At 46.8% G+C, this 25,374-nt stretch overlaps 1 protein-coding gene across 4 annotated transcripts in view; it reads right to left on the reverse strand.

Annotated features, from left to right (window-relative positions):
• The window catches only part of ESYT2 (extended synaptotagmin 2), a 1,091,416-nt gene that overhangs the window by 599,029 nt on the left and 467,013 nt on the right, over window positions 1-25,374 (reverse strand). For all 4 annotated transcript variants that reach the window (XM_069647986.1, XM_069647985.1, XM_069647987.1 and 1 more), the window contains exon 5: window positions 9,365-9,437. In XM_069647986.1, the coding sequence (XP_069504087.1) occupies window positions 9,365-9,437 (73 nt within the window). The remainder of the gene's footprint in view (window positions 1-9,364; window positions 9,438-25,374) is intronic.

Consider the following 25,374-nt stretch of genomic DNA (forward strand, 5'->3'; position numbering starts at 1 on the left):
GCCGATCAGGACACCTGGCACAAGTCACTCCACGAAAAGACCAAAATCGTGAGGAAAGTTACAGCGATCTTGGGGGTCCTTGGGCATAAAAGGGGCTGTGAAAAATCAGTTAGTGTCACAGGCCAGGAGGAAGCAGACGTGCTGCTCGGGTCTCTGTGGAGAAGGAAGGAGACAACTCTCTGGAGAACGCAGTGTAAGTCTGGAGACTCTACTGGAAGAGTTTTAGAAAAGTGTGGAAGAGATGCTTAGCCTCCATTAGACGAGATTTCCAGTTTGGAACTAAGCCAACCAAAGAAAACCAAACTTCCTAGAGGAAATTGGAGAGCCTGAGGTCAAGGCTCTTCACCAGCTATCCCTGGGAAAAGAGGAGATAAGAATGACTGGGGGACGAGAAGGAGAGAAAGAGAAAGAGAGAGAGAAAGAGAGAAGGAGAGAAGGAGAGAAGGAGAGAGAGAGAAAGAGAAGGAGAAGGAGAAAGAGAGAGAGAGGACATGTCTAGAAGGTCCGGGTACCACGACATCCACCTGGCCAAATCCGGAGCAATTACGATCATGGATTTCCTGAACTTTCTCAACCTCCTGATGACTTGAGGAATGACGGGGATTGGAGGAAATGCGTACAGGAGTGGAACCTCACAGTCCACTACGAACGCGTCTCCTAGAGCTCTTCTTAGGGGAAATTCCCTTGAGCAGTACCGTTCGCACTCCCGGTTGACACCGGTCGTGAACAGATCCACTTGAGGGGTTCCCCCCAAAGGGTGAAGATCTCTTGAAGGACTTCCTGAGCTAGTTCCCACTCATGGAAGACTGTGCTCTGCCTGCTCAGAGAGTCCGCGTCGTGTCCTGCTCTGAACTGCTGATAGGGAGATTCCTTCTTAAATTGCCCAGAACCTGAGCTGCATTGCCTCTCTGCACAGTGGTAGTGACCCTAGACCTCTCTTGTTGAGGTAGTACATGGCCACTATGTTGTTCGTCATCATCAGGACGTTCTTCCCCCACACAGAGGGCAGAAAGGCTTCAGCGCTAGTCTGATTGTCCTCAACCCCAACAGGTTGCCATGTAGTTCGGACTACGATGGAGACCATCGACCGCTGATGGTCAGGCTGTTGGTATGCGCTCCCTACCCTGTGAGTAAGCCGTCTGTTACTACCTTCATCTCCAGCCATGGTTGCCAAAAAGGTTCTCCCTTCAAAATGTTGTCCTTGCAGGCCCACCACAGGAAATCCTGAGCGACTCTGTTTGGGACCTGAAGGAGATCTGGCATCCTGCCTGAGAATTGCAACCATTGAGTCCTGAGAGCCCACTGGAGAGACCTCATTCTCAGGTGCGCCTCTGGCACCAGAAAAATGCATGATGCCATGAGGCCGAGCAACCTCAAAGTCGAAAGCTGGGAGACGCTGGGCACTTTGGAATTTGATGACCATCTGCAGAATGTCTTGAGCCCTCACCTCTGGTTCGAGGATTTTCCCAGGGATGCATCTAGGACTGCTCCAATGAATAGGGGCGTTTGAGATGTTATGTGAGACTTCTTGAAGTTGAGGGAGAAGCCCAGTCTGTGAAGAGAGCGGCAGGTGTAGTAGAGATGTCCCAGGGCCTATTCGGGGGAACATGCCCTGATCAGCCAATCGTCCAGGTAGGGATAGATGTGAATCCCCCCTCTACTGCGACTCGCTGCCACCACCGCCATTAACTTGGTGAAAACCCTTGGGGCGGAGGCCAGCCCAAATGGCAGAAATTGAAACAGATAATTAGAAACCCCAATGGCAAACCTCAGGTACCTTCTGTGCTTGTGATGAATTGGCAAATGAAAGGAAGCATCCTGAAGGTCCAATGATACCATCCAGTCATGAAGCTGGAGGGCCTGAAAAATCTGAGAAAGGGTAACCATCTTGAACTTGTCCTTCCTGAGGAACGTGTTCAAGTCTTGGATGGGTCTCAATCCTCTGTCCTTATTTGGAATTAGAAAGTACGAGGAGTACCAACCCTTTTTCCTCTCCGCTACAGGTACTGGTTCTATAGCACCTTTCTCTAGCAGGGTTAATATTTCCTGCATAAGGAGCAGATATGGAACCTTGAAAGAGCTGTTCCCCGGTGTATGACTCTTAGGCTTTTTTAGAAAGGGAAGGCAGTAACCCTGGGCAACTGTTTCCAATGCACATGCATCTGAAGTAATGCCTCACCACTCTTTCAGATGCAGTGACAGTCTGCTTCCCACTGGGGTCTTGTGAACTAAGACTTCAGAGAGGTTTAGAGGAGGCTGGAGCAGTGGCTAATGGTAAAGCAGCCGCTGCCTGGGCGGTTCTAGTACTTCTTCCCCGTTCACCATGGGGAAATCTTTTCTTACCTTTCAAGGCATAAAATAAGCAGTGTCGCGTAGCAATTTGCTATGCAATTCTGTAGGTTTGTTAATTAAATTGGCACTTGTGTAGCAAACAGCTATTTAAGTTACCTGTTCAATGAAAGCACAGATCGCCCTTCATTTGGCTATTGCCTTCAGGGCTCCCTCCACCCTCTTTTCTCTGTTCACTGCAAATTCAAAGGGGCTAATGGAGAGAGAGTGCAGCAGCCTCCTCCACCCTTATATGCCAAAGGCCTCTGTGAGTATGCAAGCAATAATTTATTTTTATTTTTCAAATAATTGCAAACCAGAAGTAATGGTGATAATACCTTTATTAAGCTAATCATATCCTGTCTGCCAAAGACAAGTATGTGCTAACTTTTTCTTTTTAAATGCAGCCATTCAATTCCATTTCTAAAACTGGAATGTTACATAATGCATTAATACAACATTGCTACAGTAAAACACTATTGTCTCTGTGCTTTACATTAATGTAGGTTAGTGTATCTAAATATCATAGTGTCAACAATATTTCCTTTTATTTGGGACGATGCATCATATTGACAAGTGGACACTTATGGAAATGTGCATGATCACACAGCCAATGCTTTTGATGGCAAACCTAGTTCTGTAACCTGTGGTTCCATGCAGCTTGCAACTGGTGCTCAACTCGTGAGCTGATCCTGTTGCTTTATACCAGCTACCCTGAAAGTGAGATGGCCGCTAGCTACAATATTCCACCTAGTTTGCCCAGTTCTCTTCCTGCTACAGCACCCACTCTGCTTAGTCTCTTACTTTCTTTCCTCTTACATAATGAATAGACAGAGCTAACTAGATGTTTACGCATAGCAGTGATCAACAGTTCCATCCAGTCTGTACATCTATGGATCTACTGCACTACCATCACTGTAGTTAGCCTCCAGAGCTTGCTTTGCTCTAGGATTATGATTACAATATATATTAGCACCTGCAGTAGAGGCTGCCAAACTGTTTTCATAGCCTTTATATCATATCTATTTGTGTTCATTCATGAAGCTAACCTTGTACCGTCACTCATCCAGGGATTGCGAATTATTTTCACCCACTCACAAAGTTTTGAGTGGATTTTAGGACAGGCTAGTACCATTTGCAGGGAATGTTTGAAATTTTTATTTAAACTTTACTTTGCAGTAGATATCAAATAAAAGTTTCACTGTGCAGAGCTGGCCTCTACATGGGAGCAGTGTGCCAAACTAAAGTAGGATTGTGGTGATAGCCACCATTTTACAGAAGGGACATTTAAATGTGTTGTCATCCCTTTTCATGGGTCTAATGCATTTCTCTTCGATCTAGTTGGTAAACCAAGTTACTCGACCTGCAGGTCAAGTGGAATTTTAAAGGACTTGCAAGGTCTGACTTATGTCACTAATGTCTTACTTTAATGGTACACAATACTGCTGCATTGTTGGTCATTTGTATGGTACGTGTAACTTCTGGCAGCGTTAAAAATATGAGTACAACATTGCTAATCAAATGGTTTTGTTTGCTAATCAAGAAAATATTAATTAGCAAACTCTGCTAATCAATTTTGAAAAACAAATGTATGCTTTGCACTATGATTCGATAGTCCTCTCCCCCTTCCAACTGAACAGTAAAAGCTAAAGACCTACCCCTCCAAGGTTTGCCGGCGGGGTGGTTTTGTAGCAGTCTAATAGCTGCATTAAGCAACGTTGCTGCCGCTTTAGAGGTCTGTAAGTTCTCTAGGCTCTCATCAGCCTTGCTACCAAATAAATGCGTACCATCAAAGGGCATGTTAAGCAATCTGGACCGCACATCTGCAGCAGAACCAGACTGTCCAACAAGGCAAATCTGCGCATAACTGTACTAGGCGCCATGGACCTGCTGATGCTGCCAGCAGTGTCGAGACCTGTCTTTAGGGATATGCACATTGCATCTTTCCCATCCTGGACTAGATTTAAAAAAACTGTCCCTTTCCTCCCCTTCGGGGATATGATTAGCCACCATTGCTACACATTCCCAAACAGTGTGGGTGAATCTGGCCAACGTGCACCTAGCATTTGCTGACTTTAGGGCCATACTTCCCACAGAGAAAATCTTCTTGGCCCAAGCCTTGTAACGCTTGTCATCTCTGTCTGGGGGAATAGTTGGGTATGCGTTCCGTGTAGAGGTTGATGTGGCAGCTTTTACCACTAAACTTTCAGGAGTGGGATGCTTTGTCAAGTAACTGGGGTATCTTATGGACACCCTGTATTTAGATGTCAATTTTTTTATTCACTGCCGGTGATTTCTAGCGTCTCCCAATTTGAATTCACTCGCCTTTGCAATGCCACATGAAAACAAAGAATAGGGTCCTCCTGGAGTTCCTTATTTAGGATGTCAGTTAGATCATCTTGTTCGTATATTGGTGTTGGTCTTTTCAACCCCATATACTCTACCCCCCTGACATTAACTGTCTATAAGACCCTTCAGCATGGTCAGCAGGGTCCGGCCTTCCAAACTCTAAATCTGATGATGTATCTAGTCCACTTGCATTCTGCAGGGACTCCTGTACATTTTTTTTGTCTGGATTCCTCGGAGATCAAAGGCTCAGGGACCTCGGGTGTTCTATATTGAAGACCATAAGGTCGTGAATCAACCGAAGCATGTTCCGCCTCCTCATAAATCGAAGAAAGTGACTCAAAAAAGTCCTTTCTTGGTAATGGTGTATACACCTTTACTGTGATACTCGATGGCGGCACCGAAATCTTCGACACAGTCGATGTCGAGAGCTTTGATGCTCTCTGCATCGAGGACTTGTCTGGCGCTTTTGGCGTCGAGGACCTGTCACGGTCCGATGAGGAGTCTTTCGGCGCCGATGGCATTGATGACTTTTTTCTCGAGAAAGATTTGTCTCGACTCGAGGGATCCTTCGACCGCTCTCGAGTAGATCTTTCTTTGCCTTTAAGGCCCGAAGACACACGGTTTCTTCCCTTATCCTTTTTCTTGTCAAGTTGTTCAACCTGGGCATGGCTTTCATGAGTTTCCGAGGGTGTCAAGGGTGCATTCTCAAAAACTTGCCTACTTTTTATTCTGAACTTCTCTCACTCAGCCGGAGGGGTTGATTTTGTCGGGCGTTTAACCCGTTCTGGGGAGAAACTTGACGGCGACCTGCGTGATCTCGATCTGTCTTTTTACGACAAGGAGAAACTTTTCTCGACTTGTCTGATGACACTTTTTTTGATGGGGTCGAAGGGGATTTTGACCTACCTGCCGCTAATTTTCCTCTTCTCTCTTTCAGGGCTTTCGCCGTCATCAATAGGTAGGCCTTACACTCAAAGGTAGCGTGAGAGGAACAGAGGCACCACAGACACAACCGATGGGGGTCCGTAAGGAACATCTTTGTCCCACAATCTTGCCACTTCCTAAACCCTGATCTCGGAGTAGAAAAGGCCGATGATGATGCCATTTCTCAATAATATACTCGAAGATTCTCAATAGGGAACCGAAGCGTACTCTATCCGAAGTGATAACTTTTGCGGAAAAACAGAACTGAAACCAAAGGTCGATGCGTGCGCTTTATACAATCGATGACGTCGACATCGAGACGGAGGCCTCCAAGGGACATTGAGTCGAACGACATCGACGTGCAGCGTCCTCTTCTGGAAAACATGTCCAAAGCAGCTGGATATGGAAATATCATAAAATGAGGAATACGTGGGAGGACACAATCCATTCGAATAGGGTGTTGTAAGGGGTCAGAAATGTGAGGCGGACAACTTTGTGAAGGTTTTTCAAAAGATGCCATTTTATTAACTGAAAAGGTTGGATAAACGTCTCACTATCGCTATCCTGTCGAGGATTTCCCTGTCTAAAATAGACTAAAGGAAACACTAACAAAAGGTGTCCGTCCCTCACACGTAAACATACACCAACTTAACAAGGTAATGTATGGCAGTTCAACAGCAACAAATGTAACAATGAAATTCACATCATAACCAATGTTTCTCCTTGAAATCTGTGTGAATTCCTCTTCCCCAGAGTCAAGCAGGATTTTGTTCAACAGTTCCAAAAAGTTCTCTTTTTGTTCCAACTTGTTAACAAAGTTCCAAATTGTGTTCCACCAACAGTTCAGAAGTGTTCAACAATGTTTCCTCTTTCTACTTGCGACAAAGATTGTGAAACACCTTCTTTTCATCAGCACAGAATAATTCCTTGCTTCGTTGGTTTCAACAAAAAGGTCTTTGTCAGGATATTTCTGCACCAGTTCACAAAACCACTTGTTTGACAATATTAAAGGATGCATGTGTTTTCTTCGAAAATATGTTACCTAATGGAGATTTCACCAAATCCATTTAACGGAGAAAAAAATGAACTTGTTACTTTTTCTACTTTTTTATAATGTGGGCGGAGGCCCCCCAACCCCCTCTGACCCCCCTAACCTAATTTATACCCTTACCCCACGCCCCACCTATTATGCATTACACATATACCACTTAACCTACCATTTTCGGTGAAATGAATTTGGTGAAATCCGAGTAGGTAAAATTGTATTCTATGAAATCTATGGTAACAAATATGAAATACTTCTGCAGCAGTTCACACAACACTTGCTTCAATTATATTAATTTGTCAGGATTATTCTGCATTAATCCACAAAAACACTTAAGTGGTTCTTCAACTGCTTCAAGATTTTTAACCACAACACAGTACTTCAATGGCTTCCACCTGGTCCACTCACCTGCCAGGCCTACTAAGACAAAATTCTCCGCTCTGGTGAACTCTGCCAGAACAGTTAAAAAAACTAAAACATTCTCTGATCTGTTGTACTCTCTTGCCAGGCCAGAATAAACTACTACTTGTAAGTACATCCATGGCAAAGGTTAAGCTCAAACAGGTTAACAATGTCTTCTACACCATAAAGTATAAGAAAGGGAAACAGGAATACACTGGTGATGTTTGTTACACCGGTGTGTTTGCCACACTCTCTGCAGGTTATGCTCCACTCCTTCTGAATGGCTTCTTTCAGAAGGGTAGCCTGCCCGCCACTCGTTTTTACCCTTTCTCAACCTTCAACTGCTGATAAGGATTCTGTTTAATTTTCACACTTCTTTGCCAATTTGGGTTTAAACCATTTTCTTGTATGACCTCCTTTTCATATGGGCAACAGTTTTTAGCATCAACTGCCTTTTTGTTGGCTTGTGCAATTCTGGTTATTTCATAACTGCTTGGGTATGTTTCTCGTTTGGCTTTGGCAATGATAGTGTGTCTTTTCTTCCATGTATATTGCCCCTTCTTGGGGTTGGCTCTTATTATGCCCCACAATGTCATAATCACACTCTTCTGGTATGATAATCAAGTTCTTATTCTGCCAATTGCGCCTATTTAAATCAGCTTGGTTCACAACAGAATTAACCTGCTTTACATTAGTTTGGTATTCAAAAGGCTTCTTCTTTGTAAACGCTACTTTGTTTAGCTCACTTTGAGGTTCAGGTCCTTGGGCTTTGCCAGCGGGCGGTTACGGAACACTCTGGGGTCACAATGTAACAGTGAACTCACCGGGTCTGACGTTTGCGTCAGTTCACCTCACTGCCTCCAGTTTCCCTGTGCGGCCTGGCAACCTCTTCTTCGCCGCTTCCCGCAGCCCACATCTTTCAATATGAGAGCTCTCCTGGCTCCCACAGATATCCGGAGCTCGCCTGCCACCGGTGCTCGTCTGACAGTGGGAAAAGCTGCCAAATGGTGCATTTCCCGCTGGGCAGCCTCTGCAGCTGCAAACTCGAGTATAAGAGACCCTCTCAGGACCGGCATTCAATGTACACACACCTGTGGTCCTGGCATCTCGGCTCACATCTGACTTCTGCTTCTACGTGGAGGTAAGAAATCGACTCCACCTTCTGCTATTGCTCTCCCTCATGGCCTGCATCTAAAGGGGCTTTTTATGTCTTGCAGTCCCCCTGAGGTGTGGGTCATTATTCCTAATTGACTGCAACTTGCAGTTTTGTGCCTCTGCAGTCCTCTTCTTCGTCCCAATGACTTTGGAATTTTGGGACTTGAAGTCCCCAACTTCAAATTCAGCTTTTTTTTAAAAATAGTTTCTTCTTTACAATAGGCTATTAAAAAGTTGTGGTCTTGGAGAAAGTTATACAAGGGGGTTTCCCACTCTTCCTGACCTGCTCCCCCTCCATATGATCCTCCCGCAGAACACCACCCCCAGGGTCAGGATTAGAAAAACGCCTGCCTTTCCCTGGCCACATGAGAAGTGTCCCAGGCCAGGTTTCCTGGGTGAATCATCTATGATTCATCACAGTGTACTCGGAGGGATAGAGACTTGTAAAGAATCGGGTTTGGTTTGTGTTAAAGCCACGAGTTTGGGTATGTGGATAGGACCCACCAACTCCACTGTTACGTCAACCTAACCCCTGCACTTCTGAGTTGTTCCTTATTTCTAGCTTTAACCCCTAGATCCTATAGGTTTGTTTCCATCCCAAGACTGTTTGCCTAAACTGAGAATGTACATACTGTAAACCCACAATCTGCCTCAATTGGATCACTTCTCAGCACCCTACCATTGCCCAATGAAAAAACATTCTGAAATCACCTCAACTGTTTCAAAACCAATCAGTAGGCACAAAATGTTCAGGTCACACAGGACATGCACTGATGGTCAATGGACATAGTCGTCTGCAAGATGTTGTTCAAGGCCCACCAACCATAGTGAGCTGGGGATCCAGAATACCTTGCCTTGCAAATTACTCACTAAACCTCCAAATTGTCATAGTAAAAAAGAAGTGTAAGATAAACTGTGGAGCGTGTATCAATTTCTGTGACAATGAGGCTGATTGACGATGCACCATATTTACTTTATAATCAGTCCAGGACACCTGAAAACAACTAGAACAACTTACATAGAACTTTCACTCGACTTTAATATACGGGCACAATATGTGAGTTGGTGACTAAACGTGAGTTATTCCTACTTCAATCACATACGCTCTGCCATGGGTGCATGTGGATAATTACATGTAATGCTATAAATTAACACATTTACCTGTATACTCTTCACACCGGCTCTGCAAAAGTATCTCTTGACTTCCAGATCAATTTCACAATTGCCTACAAAGCTAATAAAAAGAGACAATTAGGAAGTAATACTTTCACTGTATGTTTGTGTTGATATTCGAAATTATTGTAGAATATCTATATTAAGACACTCTCATTAAACAGATAAAATAATGGTATCCGTTTTAAATCTGGTGAAAAGCAATCAATTAAGTTAACTTTGAAAAATTCTACACATATGTTTCAACTTCTTCAATTATGAATGAACATAGTCGTGTTTTGGCAGAATTGAATGGTAGCTTATTAAGCTATTTTTCAAATAACTAAATGGAAATGTTAATACTGAATGATAATTATCAAAGCTACTGGAGGTTTTATAGAAGGACTTGTTTGTAAAAAGATAGGCACTTTAAGAATGACGCTGTGAACGTTATAGGGCTGCAGAAAATCATATCAATTCGACCAGTGCGTTTTTGATCTAGTTTTGGCTTCAGTGATTTAAATGTAGGGCATCATTAATTAGATGTAAAATACTTGAGAATTACAACAGAATAAAGTCGATAGTGTGACATAAAGTGGATATGTAAAAGAAACAAAAACAACATAGGTAATGTTCGAAATAAATAAATAAAATCAACGCTGGTGATTCAACTATTATCAAAGTATGGAGGCCTGAAGGTAATGAGGCAAATCAATGTTCGAGTGTATTCCCCCAAAGAGTGAACGATGATCAAAAAACACAATAGGAGGGAAAAAGACAGCACTGCAAAACTGCAAATTCAACCTCCGTTTGTTAACTGTACAGTGCACTTTCATTTACTCTTAATTGCTAGATCAAAACTTTTGGAGTGTTAGAAAGTCCACAAATAAGAAGAGATGGACATTCTATAAAATAACAGAAATCTTTCATGGCGCGGACAATACAATTCTCCACTTTTTGTTCACTCACATTCCTATCCACCTGTCGCCCATATCCGCAAATTTGCACTTTCTGGTTTTACCCCTTCACACATCTACAAATATGATAGGTTATTTATAATGTGCTTAATCGGGGATCGAACCTGTGTTGCTCCGTGTCCACTCGCTTCCAAGGCAGCACCCTGCCCCTGAGCTATCCTCCCGAGTCAAATATACGTGCTTTGGCTGAGATCTTGTATCATTAACCTCGATATGGTCTCCTGAAGAGAAAGGGCCAATAACAATCTCTGTCCTTAAGGAGTGATGACAAACTAGCGTTCCTGCTTCTTGTCAAGGCTCAGATGTTGCCATAAAGAGACGAAAACTGGTCTGCAGGTTTGTGCAAAATATTCACTTTCAAACCCGAGGCTGAAATGTAATATTTAGAAGAATAACTGGCCAAGCGCAGCAAATAATACCAGTGCATCCCCATGTCACATCATCATATATGTGTACACTGTTTTTTCGTTCAAGAAAATTACTTTGTGGTAATGTACTTTTCCAAAATTAGCGTGCTACTGTAAAATAGGTAACTAGATGCAGAGGGGTAGTGGGTATAGTGGTGGTTGGTAAGCGGTGAGGGAGGTGGGGGAGATGGGATCCCCTTATTAAAAAAAATGTTCAAAAGAGAAAATGCTACGAGGTCATTTCCGCGTAATAAATTACCATGAAGTAATGTACTTGGATGAAGCCACGTATAACCCATCCCTGCACACCTGAAGGCTGCATGCGAGCAATCCACAGCACGGGCCTCCCAATCACTTCACTTGCAGTTCATCTCCGACGTTTTTCCTGGGACTGAATGAGTCCGATTCAGAACTTGCCATTCTTTATCACAGAGACACGCTAGGCGGAAGTTAATCTATGAAAGATCCAGTGCTGGAGAAGAGCGACTGAATGTTTTACATGGGGAGTCCGATTCAGAACTTGCCATTCTTTATCACAGAGACCCGCTAGGCGGAAGTTAATCTATGAAAGATCCAGTGCTGGAGAAGAGCGCAATGCAAAGGGAGAAGGACTGGCTGCGGTTATGCCATGTGAGGGAGCGCTCAAGAGGATGGGGCCCGCTGTCAAACCATTTAAAGGCCCGACCACTGAAAGAAGAAATTAACAGTTTGTTCCTACAGGCGGAAGAATGAAATACATCATTTTAAAAGACTCATCCGCACCACTTCAGGCAATACTGCTAACTGTAATAAGGATTAATAGGCGAGTTTCCCAACCAAGTCAGAAATTCATCCCAAACTGGTTTTCATGCTAAAAATGCAGATTATAAGGTGGACAGTTCAAGCATCTTAGCTTTAAACCATGCATGTAAATAATGACTCATTTCAAGTCTGGCTTTGCCAGTAGGAGCAGTGAACTACTGGCAGGCCTACCGTGATAGGAGTTCAGGAAACTACCGGCAAAGAATTGCCCCCATCACCGGCACCATTGCTACCGGTGCCGGTTTATGGGACGCCATGGAATGGGAACTTACTGCCGTTGCCAGGGCCCGTAATATCCTGGTAACGCTAAGGTGAGTCTGCTGGTAACCCGACGGCAGCACCAGCAGGTTACCGGCAGACTGGTAATGAGGGCCATTTTATTGGTTTTTAGTAACAAGAAAACATACAAGATTGAGCACATTGCATCTGTGTGCGTTTAAGTGAGCAGAGTAATACACTCATAAGTCAGCACAAGTCACCCTTGACATTTCAAGATGGACAAGTGTGACATGCTTAGCTAGAAGCATTCCAGCACTGGTCTGCAGGCCAAGAGCGCTCCAGCAGGAAGGATGACCATGCACGGACTCCACAATGCCCATTAATTAAGGAAAAAAACATGCGTTTGTAGTTCATGCATTAGAAAGCGAATCCTAACCCTCGTTTTGGAGTAAGTGATGTGTGGATTCTGCATGCACGCCTTATCTAAACAAGGTTCGGCAGGCGTACCTGAGAGTGTCACAGCCACTGTGATAATTTGGTGTACAAATAGTAAACATTTGTACAAGGAAATGTTTGACCCACCTCGTCGCAGTGACCGTTTACCCGTGAATTCTGTGGACTTTGTTTTTAATGGGGGAAAGCCGCCCACAGCCCCCCATACCTCCCCCATGTCCCCAATATCATTAAAAAATGTATGAATTATTCCGGAATTTGCACGTGCCCCTTTAAAAAATGCAGCAAGCATGCAGGGAAACGGCTGTTTTACCAAATGCGGTAATATGGGCAGAACGCAGTGGCGATCGGGTGGGGGGCAGAAGGAGGAGAGAGTTCAGAAAAAAGATCTGATCACAAAAAAGAAGGAAGGAAAGGATGAAACTGAGACACCAGACAGACACCCAACAAGGCAAGAACCAGATGGAAGATTAAACTGCTCTCTAGATGACCCAGCAATAGGAAACATGATGATCTGTTAGAGTCTGCGGATAAGGGTGGATCAACAGTGCTGTTGATGCCACGACCTATTCGCAGCCTTTGACACTGTGAACCTCCGGATAATGGTACAATGAAATGGGCACGCTGGAAAAGCGTCCAAACAAGTGGTAAAATGGTTTGAATCATTTCTCAAAGACAGATCTCAGGAGGTAATATTGGATAGCTTCACCTCAGAAATGGTGGAGCTGGAATGTGGGGTATCGCAAGGTTCCTCCTTATCCCCCCTGATCTTCAATCTGTACGTCCGCCCGGTTTTCAAGATATTTGAGAAGTATGGTCTGCAAGTCCACTCATATGAAGACGACACGCAGTTATACATTGAGATTCAGAACATTGAGGGTGTTTTTGAGAGAATTAATTAGTGTATGGAAGAACTCAATGAGTGGATGACTAATAACCACTTACAGTTGAATGCAGCCAAAACAGAAATCATATTGTTTGGCACAAAGGACAAAATGTTGTTAGAGAGACAGAGCTCCCCCTTTCATTTTAGGGGAACAATTGCAGTATGCTAAAAAAAAAATCAAAATTTAGGCTGCTGGTGGCAAGAGCACCTGGGCAGTGAGACCCAGGTAGGGACAAAGGTGAAAGCAGTCCATTATGCATTGTGATCACTAAGAAATGTGCTCCCTTATATTCCAACAGAAGACAGGGCAATAGTGGTGGGGGCAATGACTTACCCCCACCTGGATTATTTTAACAGTTTATTAGCGGGAATTCCTCAAAAACAAATGGGCAGACTTCAAAGAGCTCAGAATGCGGCAGTCAGAGTAAGGAACAAGTAACTTACCTGTAACTGTTGTTCTCCAGCATGGGTCTGGCATGGATTCACATGCTCATGAATATTCCCCGTTGTCAGGCTAAGAATCAACGGTAAAGAAAAATCAGTATCAGTTTCGTTTCTGATCTGTCTTTCGTAGTAGTAACCAATCAATGATCTCTGCGTCATACTGACCACAGCCAATGACTGCCATCTACCTAAGCCCCGCCTCTGGCAGCCATCTTCAGATTTGGTAGCACGTGAAGTGGCAGTATGACCAAGTGAAGAGCCGCAGAGGGGTAGGCGGGAGGGTTCGCATGTGAATCCATGCCAGACCCATGCTGGAGAACAACAGTTACAGGTAAGTAACTTGTTCCTTCTCCAGCATGGGGCCTGGCATGGATTCACATGCTCATGAATATAAGAATAAACAGCAGTACACACATGCACAACCACGGGGGGTGGCAAAAGGCTCAACATTAAGCAATACCAAAAAAAACTCAACATTAAGCATCTCTTACCTCCTCACCAGGCTCACCTTAAGCGAACAGGTTGCGCAGCACTGCTTGGCCGACCCTGGACTCCTCCCTGGAATCCCGATCGACGCAGTAGAATCTCGTGAAGGTGTGCGTCAACCTCCACGTAGCAGCCCTGGAGATGTCCAGCAGGGGCACACCAGATAGGAACGCCGTAGTAGCAGCGATCGCTCTGGTCGAATGGGCTCTCGGACGGCCTGGCAGCGGTCGGTTAGCCAACCGGTGGCAGTGCATGATGCAGCCGGAGAGCGATCTGGAAATAGAAGACTTCGAGAGAGCCTTCCCCTGATTCACAGGTCCAAAGTTCACGAACAGCTGTGATGTCCTCTGGAAACTCTTCGTGCGGTCCACGTAGAACTTCAGCGCTCTAGCCACATCCAGCGAGTGCAAAGTCCTCTCGGCCGGCGACGAAGGAGACGGGAAGAAAACAGGTAACACCAAGGGCTCGTTAAGATGGAAGTCCGACGGCACCTTGGGCATAAAGGAGGGGTGCGTCCTAAGCACCACCCTCGAGGCATGGAATGTCAAGTACGGTGCTTTGCAGGATAGGGCCTGGATCTCTCCCACTCGTCGTGCGGAGGTAATGGCCACCAGGAATGCAGTCTTCCACGACACAAACTTCTTCATCGGTGCGGAGTGCATCGGCTCGAATGGGGGCCCCCATGAGCCTGGTCAGCACCACGTTAAGTTCCCACGCCGGGGCCGGGGCCTTCACCGGCGGGAACGACCGGAACAGTCCTTTCATAAACTCTTTTACCAGTCGATGGGACCACAGGGACGTCCGTCCTGTGGTTCTGGTATATCTGGAGATCGCCGCCAGATGAATCTTAATGGAGGCATGGGCTAGCCCAGCCTTTGCCAGCGATAGCAGGTACGGCAGCACCTGAGGGGCCGTAATCCGTAGGGGGTTGATCTTCTGTGCTCGGCACCAGATAGAGAACCTCTTCCACTTATGACCGTAGCATTTGAGAGTCGAGGACGCCCTGGCCTTTGCAAGAACCTCTCTGCAATCGGCCGGTATATCATAGCCTCCAAACTCTAGCGCTGCAGGAGCCAAGCGTGCAGGTTCAGCAACGCCGGGTCGTGGTGGAAGATGGCGCCTCCTTCTCTGGAGAGAAGGTCCGCGTCCGCCGGCAGCTTGATAGGAGGGGACGTTGACAAGTCCAGAAGGTCCGGGAACCAGATCTGCCTCGGCCACACCGGTGCGACGAGGATCATCCTGCACCGGGACCTCTTGAGCTGGCTGATGAGTCGAAGCGGCAACGGAGGGAACGCATACAGGTATAGGCCGTCCCAGAGGAACGAGAACGCATCGCCCATGCTTCTCGGCTGGGGAAACCTGCTGGCGAACCTCTTGCACTTCGAGTTCATCGCTGTTGCGAACAGGTCGATTTGGGGTTTGCCCCATCGTCGGAAGAGTTGATCCACCTGATCTTGGCGCAGTTCCCACTCGTGACACGCACGCAGCTCCCTGCTGAGCGAGTCGGCAATGGTGTTTCTTTCTCCTGCCAGGTGGAAGGGAACCAGGAACATCCCCTGGGCGACCGCCCAGTGCCACAGATCCTGTGCCTCCTTCGATAGGGCTGGGGATCTGGTGCCTCCCTACTTCCGTATGTAAAACATTGTCGTGGTGTTGTCCGTGAAGATCCGCACCACCTTGCCCTTGAGCGACGGGAGGAACGATTTGAGAGCCCAGAACACGGCTCAGAGTTCCAGGACGTTGATGTGGAGGAGCCTCTCCTCCGGGAGCCAGCGGCCTCTTGCGTGGAGATCTCCGGTGTGGGCGCCCCAGCCTTCCAGGGAGGAGTCCGTCGTCACCGTCTCCTGGTACGCCGGTGTCTGAAAGTCCTTGCCCGCCGTGAGGTGCGCTCGAACGCCCCACCACTGGATCGCCCGCCGGAACACCTCGTTGAGGGGGACCCTGTCTTCGAAGGTGCCCCTCGCCTGCATCCAACGGGCGTCGAGAAATTCTTGAAGAGGGCGCATCCGTAGTCTGCAGAGGCGCACCAGGTAGATGCAAGAGGACATCATCCCCAGGAGGGACTTGATGGACCTCACCCTGGCCACGTCCGTGGCTAGCAGGCGCTGCACTTTGCCTAGAATGGTCTTCGTCCGTTCTTCCGACAGGGCCGCCAGGCGCCTCACTGTATCGAGCTTCACTCCCAGAAACAGGGCCACCTGCGACGGCACCAGGTGGGACTTTGGGTAGTTTATGGCGAATCCCAGGTCTGTGAGTAGCTGGACGGTCCTCGCAGTGTGTTCGACGGCGAGTTCCCTCGTCCTTGAGCGGATGAGCCAGTCGTCCAGGTAGGGATAGACGTGAATCCCCTGCAGGCGCAGCCGCACCGCCACTGGTGCTAGGCACTTGGTAAAGACCCTGGGGGCCGACTTCAATCCGAACGGCAGTGCTCTGAATTGGTAGTGGCGTCCCTGGACGACGAACCTGAGGAACTTTCGGTGACTTTTGAGGATGGGAGCGTGGAATTATGCATCCTCCAGGTCCAACGACGATAGAAAGTCACCTTCCTCCAGCTGTCCCAGTACGTGCTGGAGGGTGACCATCCTGAACTTTTGTGATCTGATGAATTTGTTCAAACGACGAAGGTCCAGGATGGGGCGCCAGCCGCTCGTCTTCTTCCTGACGAGGAAGTACCTTGAGTACACCCCGGAGCCCTGGAGCCCTGGAGCCTCTTCGGGACAAGCTCGATGGCGCCTTTCCTGAGCATCGCCGTACTTCCAACAGCAGTTGCTGGACGTGATTTTCCTTCCTGGCCACAGGTGGAACGTGAGGGCACTTCTTCAGGAATTCGATAGAGTGTCCTCTTGCCAGGGTATCCAGCACCCAACGGTTGGTGGAGATGGACTTCCACACGCCGACGAAATTCGTCAGCCAGCCTCCCACCGGGGTGATTCGGTGGGGGCCCGAGACCACGGCCGGTTCAGTCCTGCTTGGAGCTGGTGGCCTTGCCGCCCTGGCCACCTTGCCGACGGAGGCGAGGCGCTCCCTGCTTGCCACGACCCCTGTAGGCCTCCTGAGACGAGGAGCATGCCGCCTGGCGGTAGGACGACGAGCCACCGCTGGATCCCTTGGAGGCACCATGTCTGCCTCCGGAGCTCCGAAAGGGCCGTCGTTGCTGAAGGGCTCCTAGGGCGCGGGCCGTCTCCGTTTTTATGGCTTGGAGGGATTCGTCCACCGCCTTCCCGAACAAGTTGCTGCCGTCGAACGGCATGTCCAACACCCTGGTCTGGACATCCTGACGGAAGTCGGTCGCCCGGAGCCAACCCCGTCGTCGTAGGCAAACACCGTTGGCCCAGCTGGCGGAACCCGGTATCGGCAATATCGGTTGCCACTGTTATGGCGTGGTCCGACGCCACCTCGCCCTCTTGCAGTATTTCCAGGGCCTCGGACCTCTTGTCGTCCGGCAGGAAGTCCAACATGGGGGCCAGCTTAAACCAGAGCTCCCTGTCGTAACGGGCCACGATCGCCAGGGCGTTGGCCGCTTTGATCGTCGTCGCCACCGATGAAATGACCCGCCGCCCCATGGCGTCCAACTTCTTTCCCTCGCCGTCCGGCGGGGAATTCGACGTCGAGGCTCCTGACCCCGCCGCTTTCTTCTTCGCCGCCACCGAGACGACCAAGTCTGGCGTTGGCTGGGCCCTGAGGCACAGGGGAGCGGTTTCGGGGACCCGGTACTTCTTCTCGTACCGGTCCCGTTTGGCTGGTGCCGTGGAGGGGTTTTTGAGAACCGACAGGCCCTCCTCCCAGATGTCATCGATTAGGGGCACCGCGATGACCGTCTTCCTCTTGGCCTCCCAGCGCTGATAGAGGAAACCTTCCTTTTTCTGCTCCTCCGGGCAGAGCTGGAACAATTCGGACGCCCTGGCGATCATGGCGTGGAATGAGCCAATCTCGTCGGGCGGCGAGGCCCGTGCGGCGGGAGACCCGTTCCGTCATCGTCGCTGTCGCCCTCAGACCCCGTCATCGAGCCCAACACACCGTCATCTCCCGACTCGTGGGAGGATGAGGAGGGAACTGTAGGCCTCACGGGGGCGAGCGGAGGAGAGGATTGGGTCCTCCGTCGTTTGTTCTGAGGACTTCCCGACGGGCCAGGTTGCGGGTCCTCCGGCCTGGGCCGTGGGAATCTCGTCCTTATCTCAGAGCATAAGGACTGGATGGCAGACAAAATGGCCGCCGAGCCAGCCTGAGGCCTAGGATCCGGCTGCGCCGGAAGGGAAGGCCGCTCTTCCTCACCTTCGTCGTCTTCCTCGGTTATCTCCCAAGGATCTTCCTGACGGGATCGAACCTTCTCGAATTGGACTTCGAGGTTCCTCATGGCCTCGGTCAGTTCCTCCTCCGAGGCTGACTCCGAGCTCGAGGATGGCACCGTGCCCCCCCTCGCTTCTTCCATCATGGCGGCCACGACGATGGGCTGAAAAGAGGATTCCCTCCTTGGCGGCAGGGAAACTCTAGTCCCGGAGGCAGTCTCCGCTGGCGGTGTCTCTGCCGGCTTGGCCAGAGTCGCCGCGATAGCCTCGATAGAGGCCTTCGCCTGCTGGGTAGGGGCCTTCACCACCTTAGGTGCGTCCCGGGCCTTCTCCTTCAGGGGAGGGGCGACGCCTCGCTCCCCCTCTTCCGAGATCGGACGGGGCTTCTCCCGAAGCTTACCCGGGGTCTCGGACTTTCTCTTCCCCGAACCGGAGCGTTGGCTCGTGGTTGACGGTGCCGGGGAAGGTGCGCCCTGCCTGGCGACCGAAGAGCCCGACCTTTCGGCGCTCCCGGAGCCAGCGGACTCGCGGCGCTTGGCCTCGTGTTGGGCCCCTGTCGCCGGGGTGCCCGCACAGGACTTAGAAGCCCGCTCGGACCCTTTCTTCTTCTTCTCACCCGTCGAGCCCTTCTCCGACCAGCTTGCAAGACGGGATCGACGGTCCCTTATGGTCCACTCCGACAAGTCCTTGCAGAACTGGCAGTCCTTCTCTACATGAGTCTTGTCCCCATGAAGACAGTAGAGGCATCGCGAATGTTCGTCTTCCTTAAACACATTCTGCAGCCCGCATCCAGGGCAGCTGCGAAACAGCTTGGGTCCGGGCGACAAACTCGCATCCTGGGCCATCTCGAAGTAGGCCGCGAATCTTCTGGAATCCTCCAAGAAGTTGATTCGATGAAATCTTCACCCTTGAGGGGCGTAGGAAAATCCCGCAATGGGTAGCCGTTAACGGGAGTAGAAACGGTGGAGCTTGAGGCTCGATTAACCGAAAAAATGTGAAAATTCACCTGAAACACGCAGTAAAAGCTCGAGAGCTAAGCACGAGGACTCCCAACACTTGAACGTGCGGTAAAAATCTGAAGATGGCTACCAGAGGCGGGGTTTAGGTAGAGGGCAGTCATTGGCTGTGGTCAGTATGACGCAGAGATCAGTGATTGGTTACTACTACGAAAGACAGATCAGTAACGAAACTGATACTGATTTTTCTTTACCGAGGATTCCCAGCCTGACGACGGGGAATATTCATGAGCATGTGAATCCATGCCAGACCCCATGCTGGAGAATAGGACATCTCGGGGAAACGGGACCATGTGTCATCAGTGCGGAAATCTCTCCACTGGTTGATGGTGGAGGACAGAAATAAATTTAAAATAGCCTGCTTGGTTTTTAAATGCCTGAGAGGGCTTGCACCCGATTACCTGGCTGACAAGATCACGTTATACCATCCAAGAAGAAATCTGTGTTCGGAAGATAAATTCCTGACTTGTATTCCATGAACCAAATGTGTCTCGAGAGGAGACAGAAGTTTTGGAGTCTTCGGGACTAAAGTCTGGAACCAACTCCCATTGGAGATTAGAATGTGTGAAACTCTAGGCACCTTCAGGAAGAGGCTGGAAACTTTTTATTTAAATAAAAATTCAAGTTTAACATAATTAAACTCCTGCCGTTTCTTTTATTTGGATTCAGGCTTAGTGGTCATCTGCGCCCGAACACGGTTTACTCTGTCTGGTGCACGTAATAAATTAATCAAAATCAAACATAACGAAGCGTCGAAAAACTCTGCAAGCACAATCACACACAGAATAGTTACACCACATATTACAAAAAGACACTTGTGAAAACAGAGCCAAATAAAATAGAACTCCATTATAGCCTGAAAATGTTGAGTGTTAGGCTATGGCATTTACGCTTAATAAATAACCTGAAGAAGCCTTCAATTCTTAACGTTGAGTGCCTCCACAGTGACGGTTAAAAAGATTATTCACGTTTAGTTTAAGGCAACAGGCACATAAAAAAGGAGAAATTCAAAGTGCATTGTGAAATTTTGTAGATGCCCTTATTTTAGATAAAAACTTTGCATATATATGGGGAGATCACGATTTAGGGTTCATTTCGGAAAAAACAAAATTCCAAAGCACACAGTGAATTATTTGCATTTAAATGTGCTTTGAACATCTGTAATGTTTTAAACTAAGGACTAATTCCAAGTGCTTAGTGTAAACATATTGAGCATTATAGAACTAGTGATTGTGTTATATACTACACCATCGCTCCGAGTAAGTGAGGAGTAACAGTATTACAGCCTGTGTTTTCAGTCAGTCAAGTAGGGAGTTTAGTTCCAAGGATTTTCTTTTCTTGTATTAAGCTACATGAGGCTGAAAGTCTTACTTAATGAGCAGAAGACGGAAGACAGGATTTGAGGTATGTAAATTGACAGAAGTCGAGTGCCAAGTAAAATGTTGTTGACAAAATGCAGTCTTCTTGTTTTTCTGGATTTTTCTCTAGGTCTTTCAGGGAGAAGCTGTGTCCAGTACTTAGCAACCACAAGCAAGAATCTAGCCACAGGTCTAAAGCTTGATGGTCTTATATTTCAAGGCAACGGCAAGCAGATAGACCCTTGCCTCTAACCAGGCACTGCCACGGAGGTTGAATAAAGAACTCCAGACATGGTTTAAGTTTAAGAAAAGATGTTTTCAGAAATGTGTGCATAACAGTGCAACCAGGATGGGGTTCCAAAGTAAATTCCCAATGGCCACAATGATAGTTCTTCAAATTGATCTTTTAAGGAGAAGAAGGTGTTTCTTAAAAGTCTCTCTGGGTCTCTCCCCTGTATTACTCACTGTCCTGTTTGTTTCTTGACAGTTGCATGGTCCCCTTGGAGGTTGATTCTTGAGCTCTGGATTCGGATCCAAATTCCATCTTAGACATTGGCAAGCCAGTTCAAGTTGCCAACAATTCTTCCCTGAAGCAAATCAAAATCATACGCCATACAAGCAGTTCACCGGATTTCTGACACAGGTAATATTTTTACAGCTCCACAACTCCCTCTCACTTGCCTCCTCATAGCCTCCGCATAGCCTTGATGTCACCTCACACCTATGGGTGCCCTCTCTACTTCCCCCTTTGGAACCTTGGCTTTCCATTTATTTATTGTATTTATTGTTTACTTGTTAGGCACTTATACAATAAGAAAATACGGTTTCAAAGCGCCCACAGGGCAGGGAGGGGGCAAGGGTGGGAAATACATTAAAATACAATATTTAAGAGCACTGGGAGAAAGTGGGAGAGGGGCGTACCTACTATGACTTGTGAGTATTCAGAACGTGCAAGTGCAGCAAGGAAGAGGGAAGTGGGGTAAGTGCTGGGGAGTCCGAGCTTGTGGCTGGGCCACAGATTAAGTGCTAGGAATTTTGAGTGTTACACGGACTGGCCGCAGGAGGTTTAAGTGTGAAACCTCCAGAGCAGAGGGTCTGCCTATCTAAGTGCTGTATATAGATAGGAGCTGGGCAGAATTGGTGTGGGACGTCAGGGCCTGAGGATGCATAAGGGCACAGGACACCGATTCTGCAACTGTGGGATTAGCAGAGGAGAGAAGAAGGCAAGGAGGAGCAAAAGAGGAAGGTCTTAATGAGCTTCCGGAATTTGAGCAGATCCTTCTCAAGGCTGAGGGGGCCGGGAGAGGCTGTTCCATAGGAGGGAGCCCGCAGAGGAAAGTGACCAACCCCCTTCCCTCCGTTTAGCAAAACGTTTTACACACAAAGAGTTGTTGCCAGAGGAACGTAGAGGTCTAGAGGGAGATTATTTAGTGAGATAAAGTTGAAGATAGTGTAGTCCCTGGGCCCAGACAGCCTTGTGGATGATGCAGAGAGATTTGAATTTAATCCGTGCAGCAACCAGAAGCCCATGAAGACTTTTTAGTGCAGGAGAGATGCGGTCCCTGGGCTTAAGGCCAAGCATAAGTCTCGCTGCCCTATTCTCGATTAGTTGGAAGGGTCGCAGAGTGGAAAATGGTAGATTCAGTAGGAGGCTGTTGCAGTGGCTGCCTAAATAGAACCATGGCTTGGGTCAGATTGAGCCTCTGAGGGAAAGTGAGAAAAGGTAAAATTCCTTTGAGAAGGAAGAGCTGAAAGTGGGACTTCTTGGCAATCTCCCGAGTGGGATGAAGGAAGGAGAGAGAGGAATCGAAGATGACTCCAATGTATGTACTAAAGCAAATGGAGCCTCTAAAAATAATTTCTTGTATGTTGTTTTATTTTTAACAAACTTGGAACAGAATGCCCTTAAAAAACTAAGTGCTAACTTAGATTTAAAAATCAAAGCTGCAGATAAAGGTGGAGGAATCGTGGTACAAACTAATGAACAATAACTAAGTATGGTTATGAAACTGCTCCGACATGTCAAAAACTACCGGCCTTTAGATAGAGACCCTACGCCCAGAATAAAACAACAGATTTTAGAGGCAACACAATTAGGGTTGAGTAGAAAACGGATTACACAGCAGAAATTCGATTATCTCAACCCGGGTGGCAGGAACCCTTTGCTTTACGCCATACCCAAAATTCATAAAAACCTAGAAAGAAAACCCAGGGCACCCAATAGCTTTGGGTTGTGACTCCATCTTAGAGCCAATTAACACATTCATAGACTATTTTCTGAAACCATCAAGCATTCTTGCTAGATCATATCAAAGGGACAGCATGGCCACAATACATTGTTTTGAGTGGCAACCCTTTGATCCAACTACGGAACTGTTGGTAACGATGGATATAACAGCTTTGTATACCAGCACTCCACAAGAAGAGGCACTGGAATGTGCACGCACACAAACAAATTCCCATGATTTACAAAGCAGGGTTCCTGTTGAATTCATCATTGAGCTTCTCCAAATAGCTTTAAAGAACAATTTCTTTAAATTCAATAATGTATTCTAACAACAGGTGAATGGCACTGCAATGGGGGCCACATTCGCCCCAAACCTTTTGGTTATTTATATGGCAAGCTTTGAGGAGAAATGCATTTACTCAACGATCAACCGATTTGGGGAAGACATCCATCACTGGAGGTGGTTAGTTGACAATACAATCTTCATATGTAAAGGTAGCGCAAAAGCTGTAAATTAAATTTGGCTTTGGGTCAATGAGAAAGATCCCCACATCAAATTCACAATTAGCTGGAACACACAGGAGATCCATTTCCTGGATTGGAATATTTTCCAACAAGAGCAAGGCATACATTAGTTTTCAAAGACTGATTAGCAAAGTTTGCTACTTAAAACGTTATTGATTAGCAAACTCGCCCATTTGATTAGCAATGTTGTACTAATATTTTGAATGTCCCCAGAAGCATTTGCATCCAAAACATAAAATGAGCAACATTACAGCATTTTTGTGTACCGCTTAAGTAAGCTATTAGTGAAACAAACCATGTCTTGCAAATTCTTTAAAATCCCACTAGACCTGCAGGTTATGTAATTTAATTCACCTATTCGAGCTAAAAGAAATGCACTCGACACATAGAAACGGGTGACAAAATATATAAATGCGCTTTCGATAAAACGGTGCATGTTACCACAAACCCACTCTGTTTGACACATTGCTGCCAGCTATGCAAAGTCTTATATGACATTTACTGCAAAAAAGTAAATGTTATAACATTTTCAACCATCCCCTGCAAATAGTACTCGCCGATCATATAATCTACTTGACTATGAGAGTGGGCAAGTGGATTTAGCAAGCTCTGGCCGAGTCTGTAAAATGTAAAGGTTTAGCTGCATGAATGGACACGAATACATATGATAAAAAGGCTCTGAAAACAGTTTGGCCAGCTCTAGCAGGTTCCAATATTTAATGCAATCATACACATAGAGCAAAGTGAGCGCTGGAGGGCAACTACACTATGTGTTATTGCAGTGGATGTGTTGATGTACAATCTGGATGGAACTATTGATCATTCTTTTGTGTAAACAGCTAGTTGGCCTTGTGTATTCATTATGCAAGAGGAAAGAAAGTAAGCAACTAAGCAGAGTAGATGGCCTAGCAGGCAAGGAACTCGTCAAACTAGGTGGAATATTTTAGTTTTCTGCCATGTCACTTTCAGGATAACTGGTATAAAACCGCTCATGCCTTGAGCATCAGTTTCACAGATAAATGCAACCAGCAGGTCACAGCTAGATTTGCCATTAAAAGCAGTTGATTGTGTGATCATGTACATTTTCAAAAGTGATCACTCATCAATCTGATGAATCTTCCCCCACCAAACAAAACATCTAGTTGACACTGAGATTTAGATACACTAACCTAAACTTTACTGTAAAGCATGTAGAAAATTTAGTGTTTTACCGAAGCAATACTGTAGTTATGCATTATGCAACCACTTAAATTGTTAGGATGTTAGGAATCAAATTGCATTACCGTTTTTAATGAAGTTACTCATACTGGTCTTTGCCAAAGAAGATATAGTTACCTTAGTAAAAGTATCAACCAGACCTGTTCTAGTTTTCAATTGTATCTTGCATAGCACTCACGCACAGGCCTTTGGCATGTAAGAGTGAAGGAGATGATTACTATTGTACTCTCTCAACATTATCCCCTTTGAACTTGCAGTGAAAATTGAAGAGGGTGGCAAGAGCTTTGAAAGCCAGAAAGGAATTCAGGGTGAGCAGTGCTTTCATTGAACGGGGCAACTTAAATAGCTAACTTTGCTACACAAGTGTCAATTTAATTAGCAAACCTACAGAATTGCATAGCAAATTGCTATGCAACACTGCTTATTTTATGCCTTGAAGAGGGAACTTTACAATGCACACTCTTTAGAAAAGAAACGGATAGGAATACCTTAGTACAATACAACAGTTTTCATCCACTCCCGCTGAAATACAATTTGCTGTATGGCTAATATTTGAGGGCACGCAGAAACTGCTCATCTCTCAATGATTTCCAGACACATGTGGCCACACTCCGAGATTGAAGGCCAGGGGCTACCCCAGAAAATATTGAACCATTCACAGAAGAGAGCAAGATTCACTCCATAGGAAATATTCTTTACACCTATAACGAGGGACT

Source organism: Ambystoma mexicanum, chromosome 2q, assembly GCF_040938575.1.
Source record: "Ambystoma mexicanum isolate Mex_15411 chromosome 2q, UKY_AmexF1_1, whole genome shotgun sequence".
Classification (NCBI taxonomy): Eukaryota; Metazoa; Chordata; class Amphibia; order Caudata; family Ambystomatidae; genus Ambystoma; species Ambystoma mexicanum.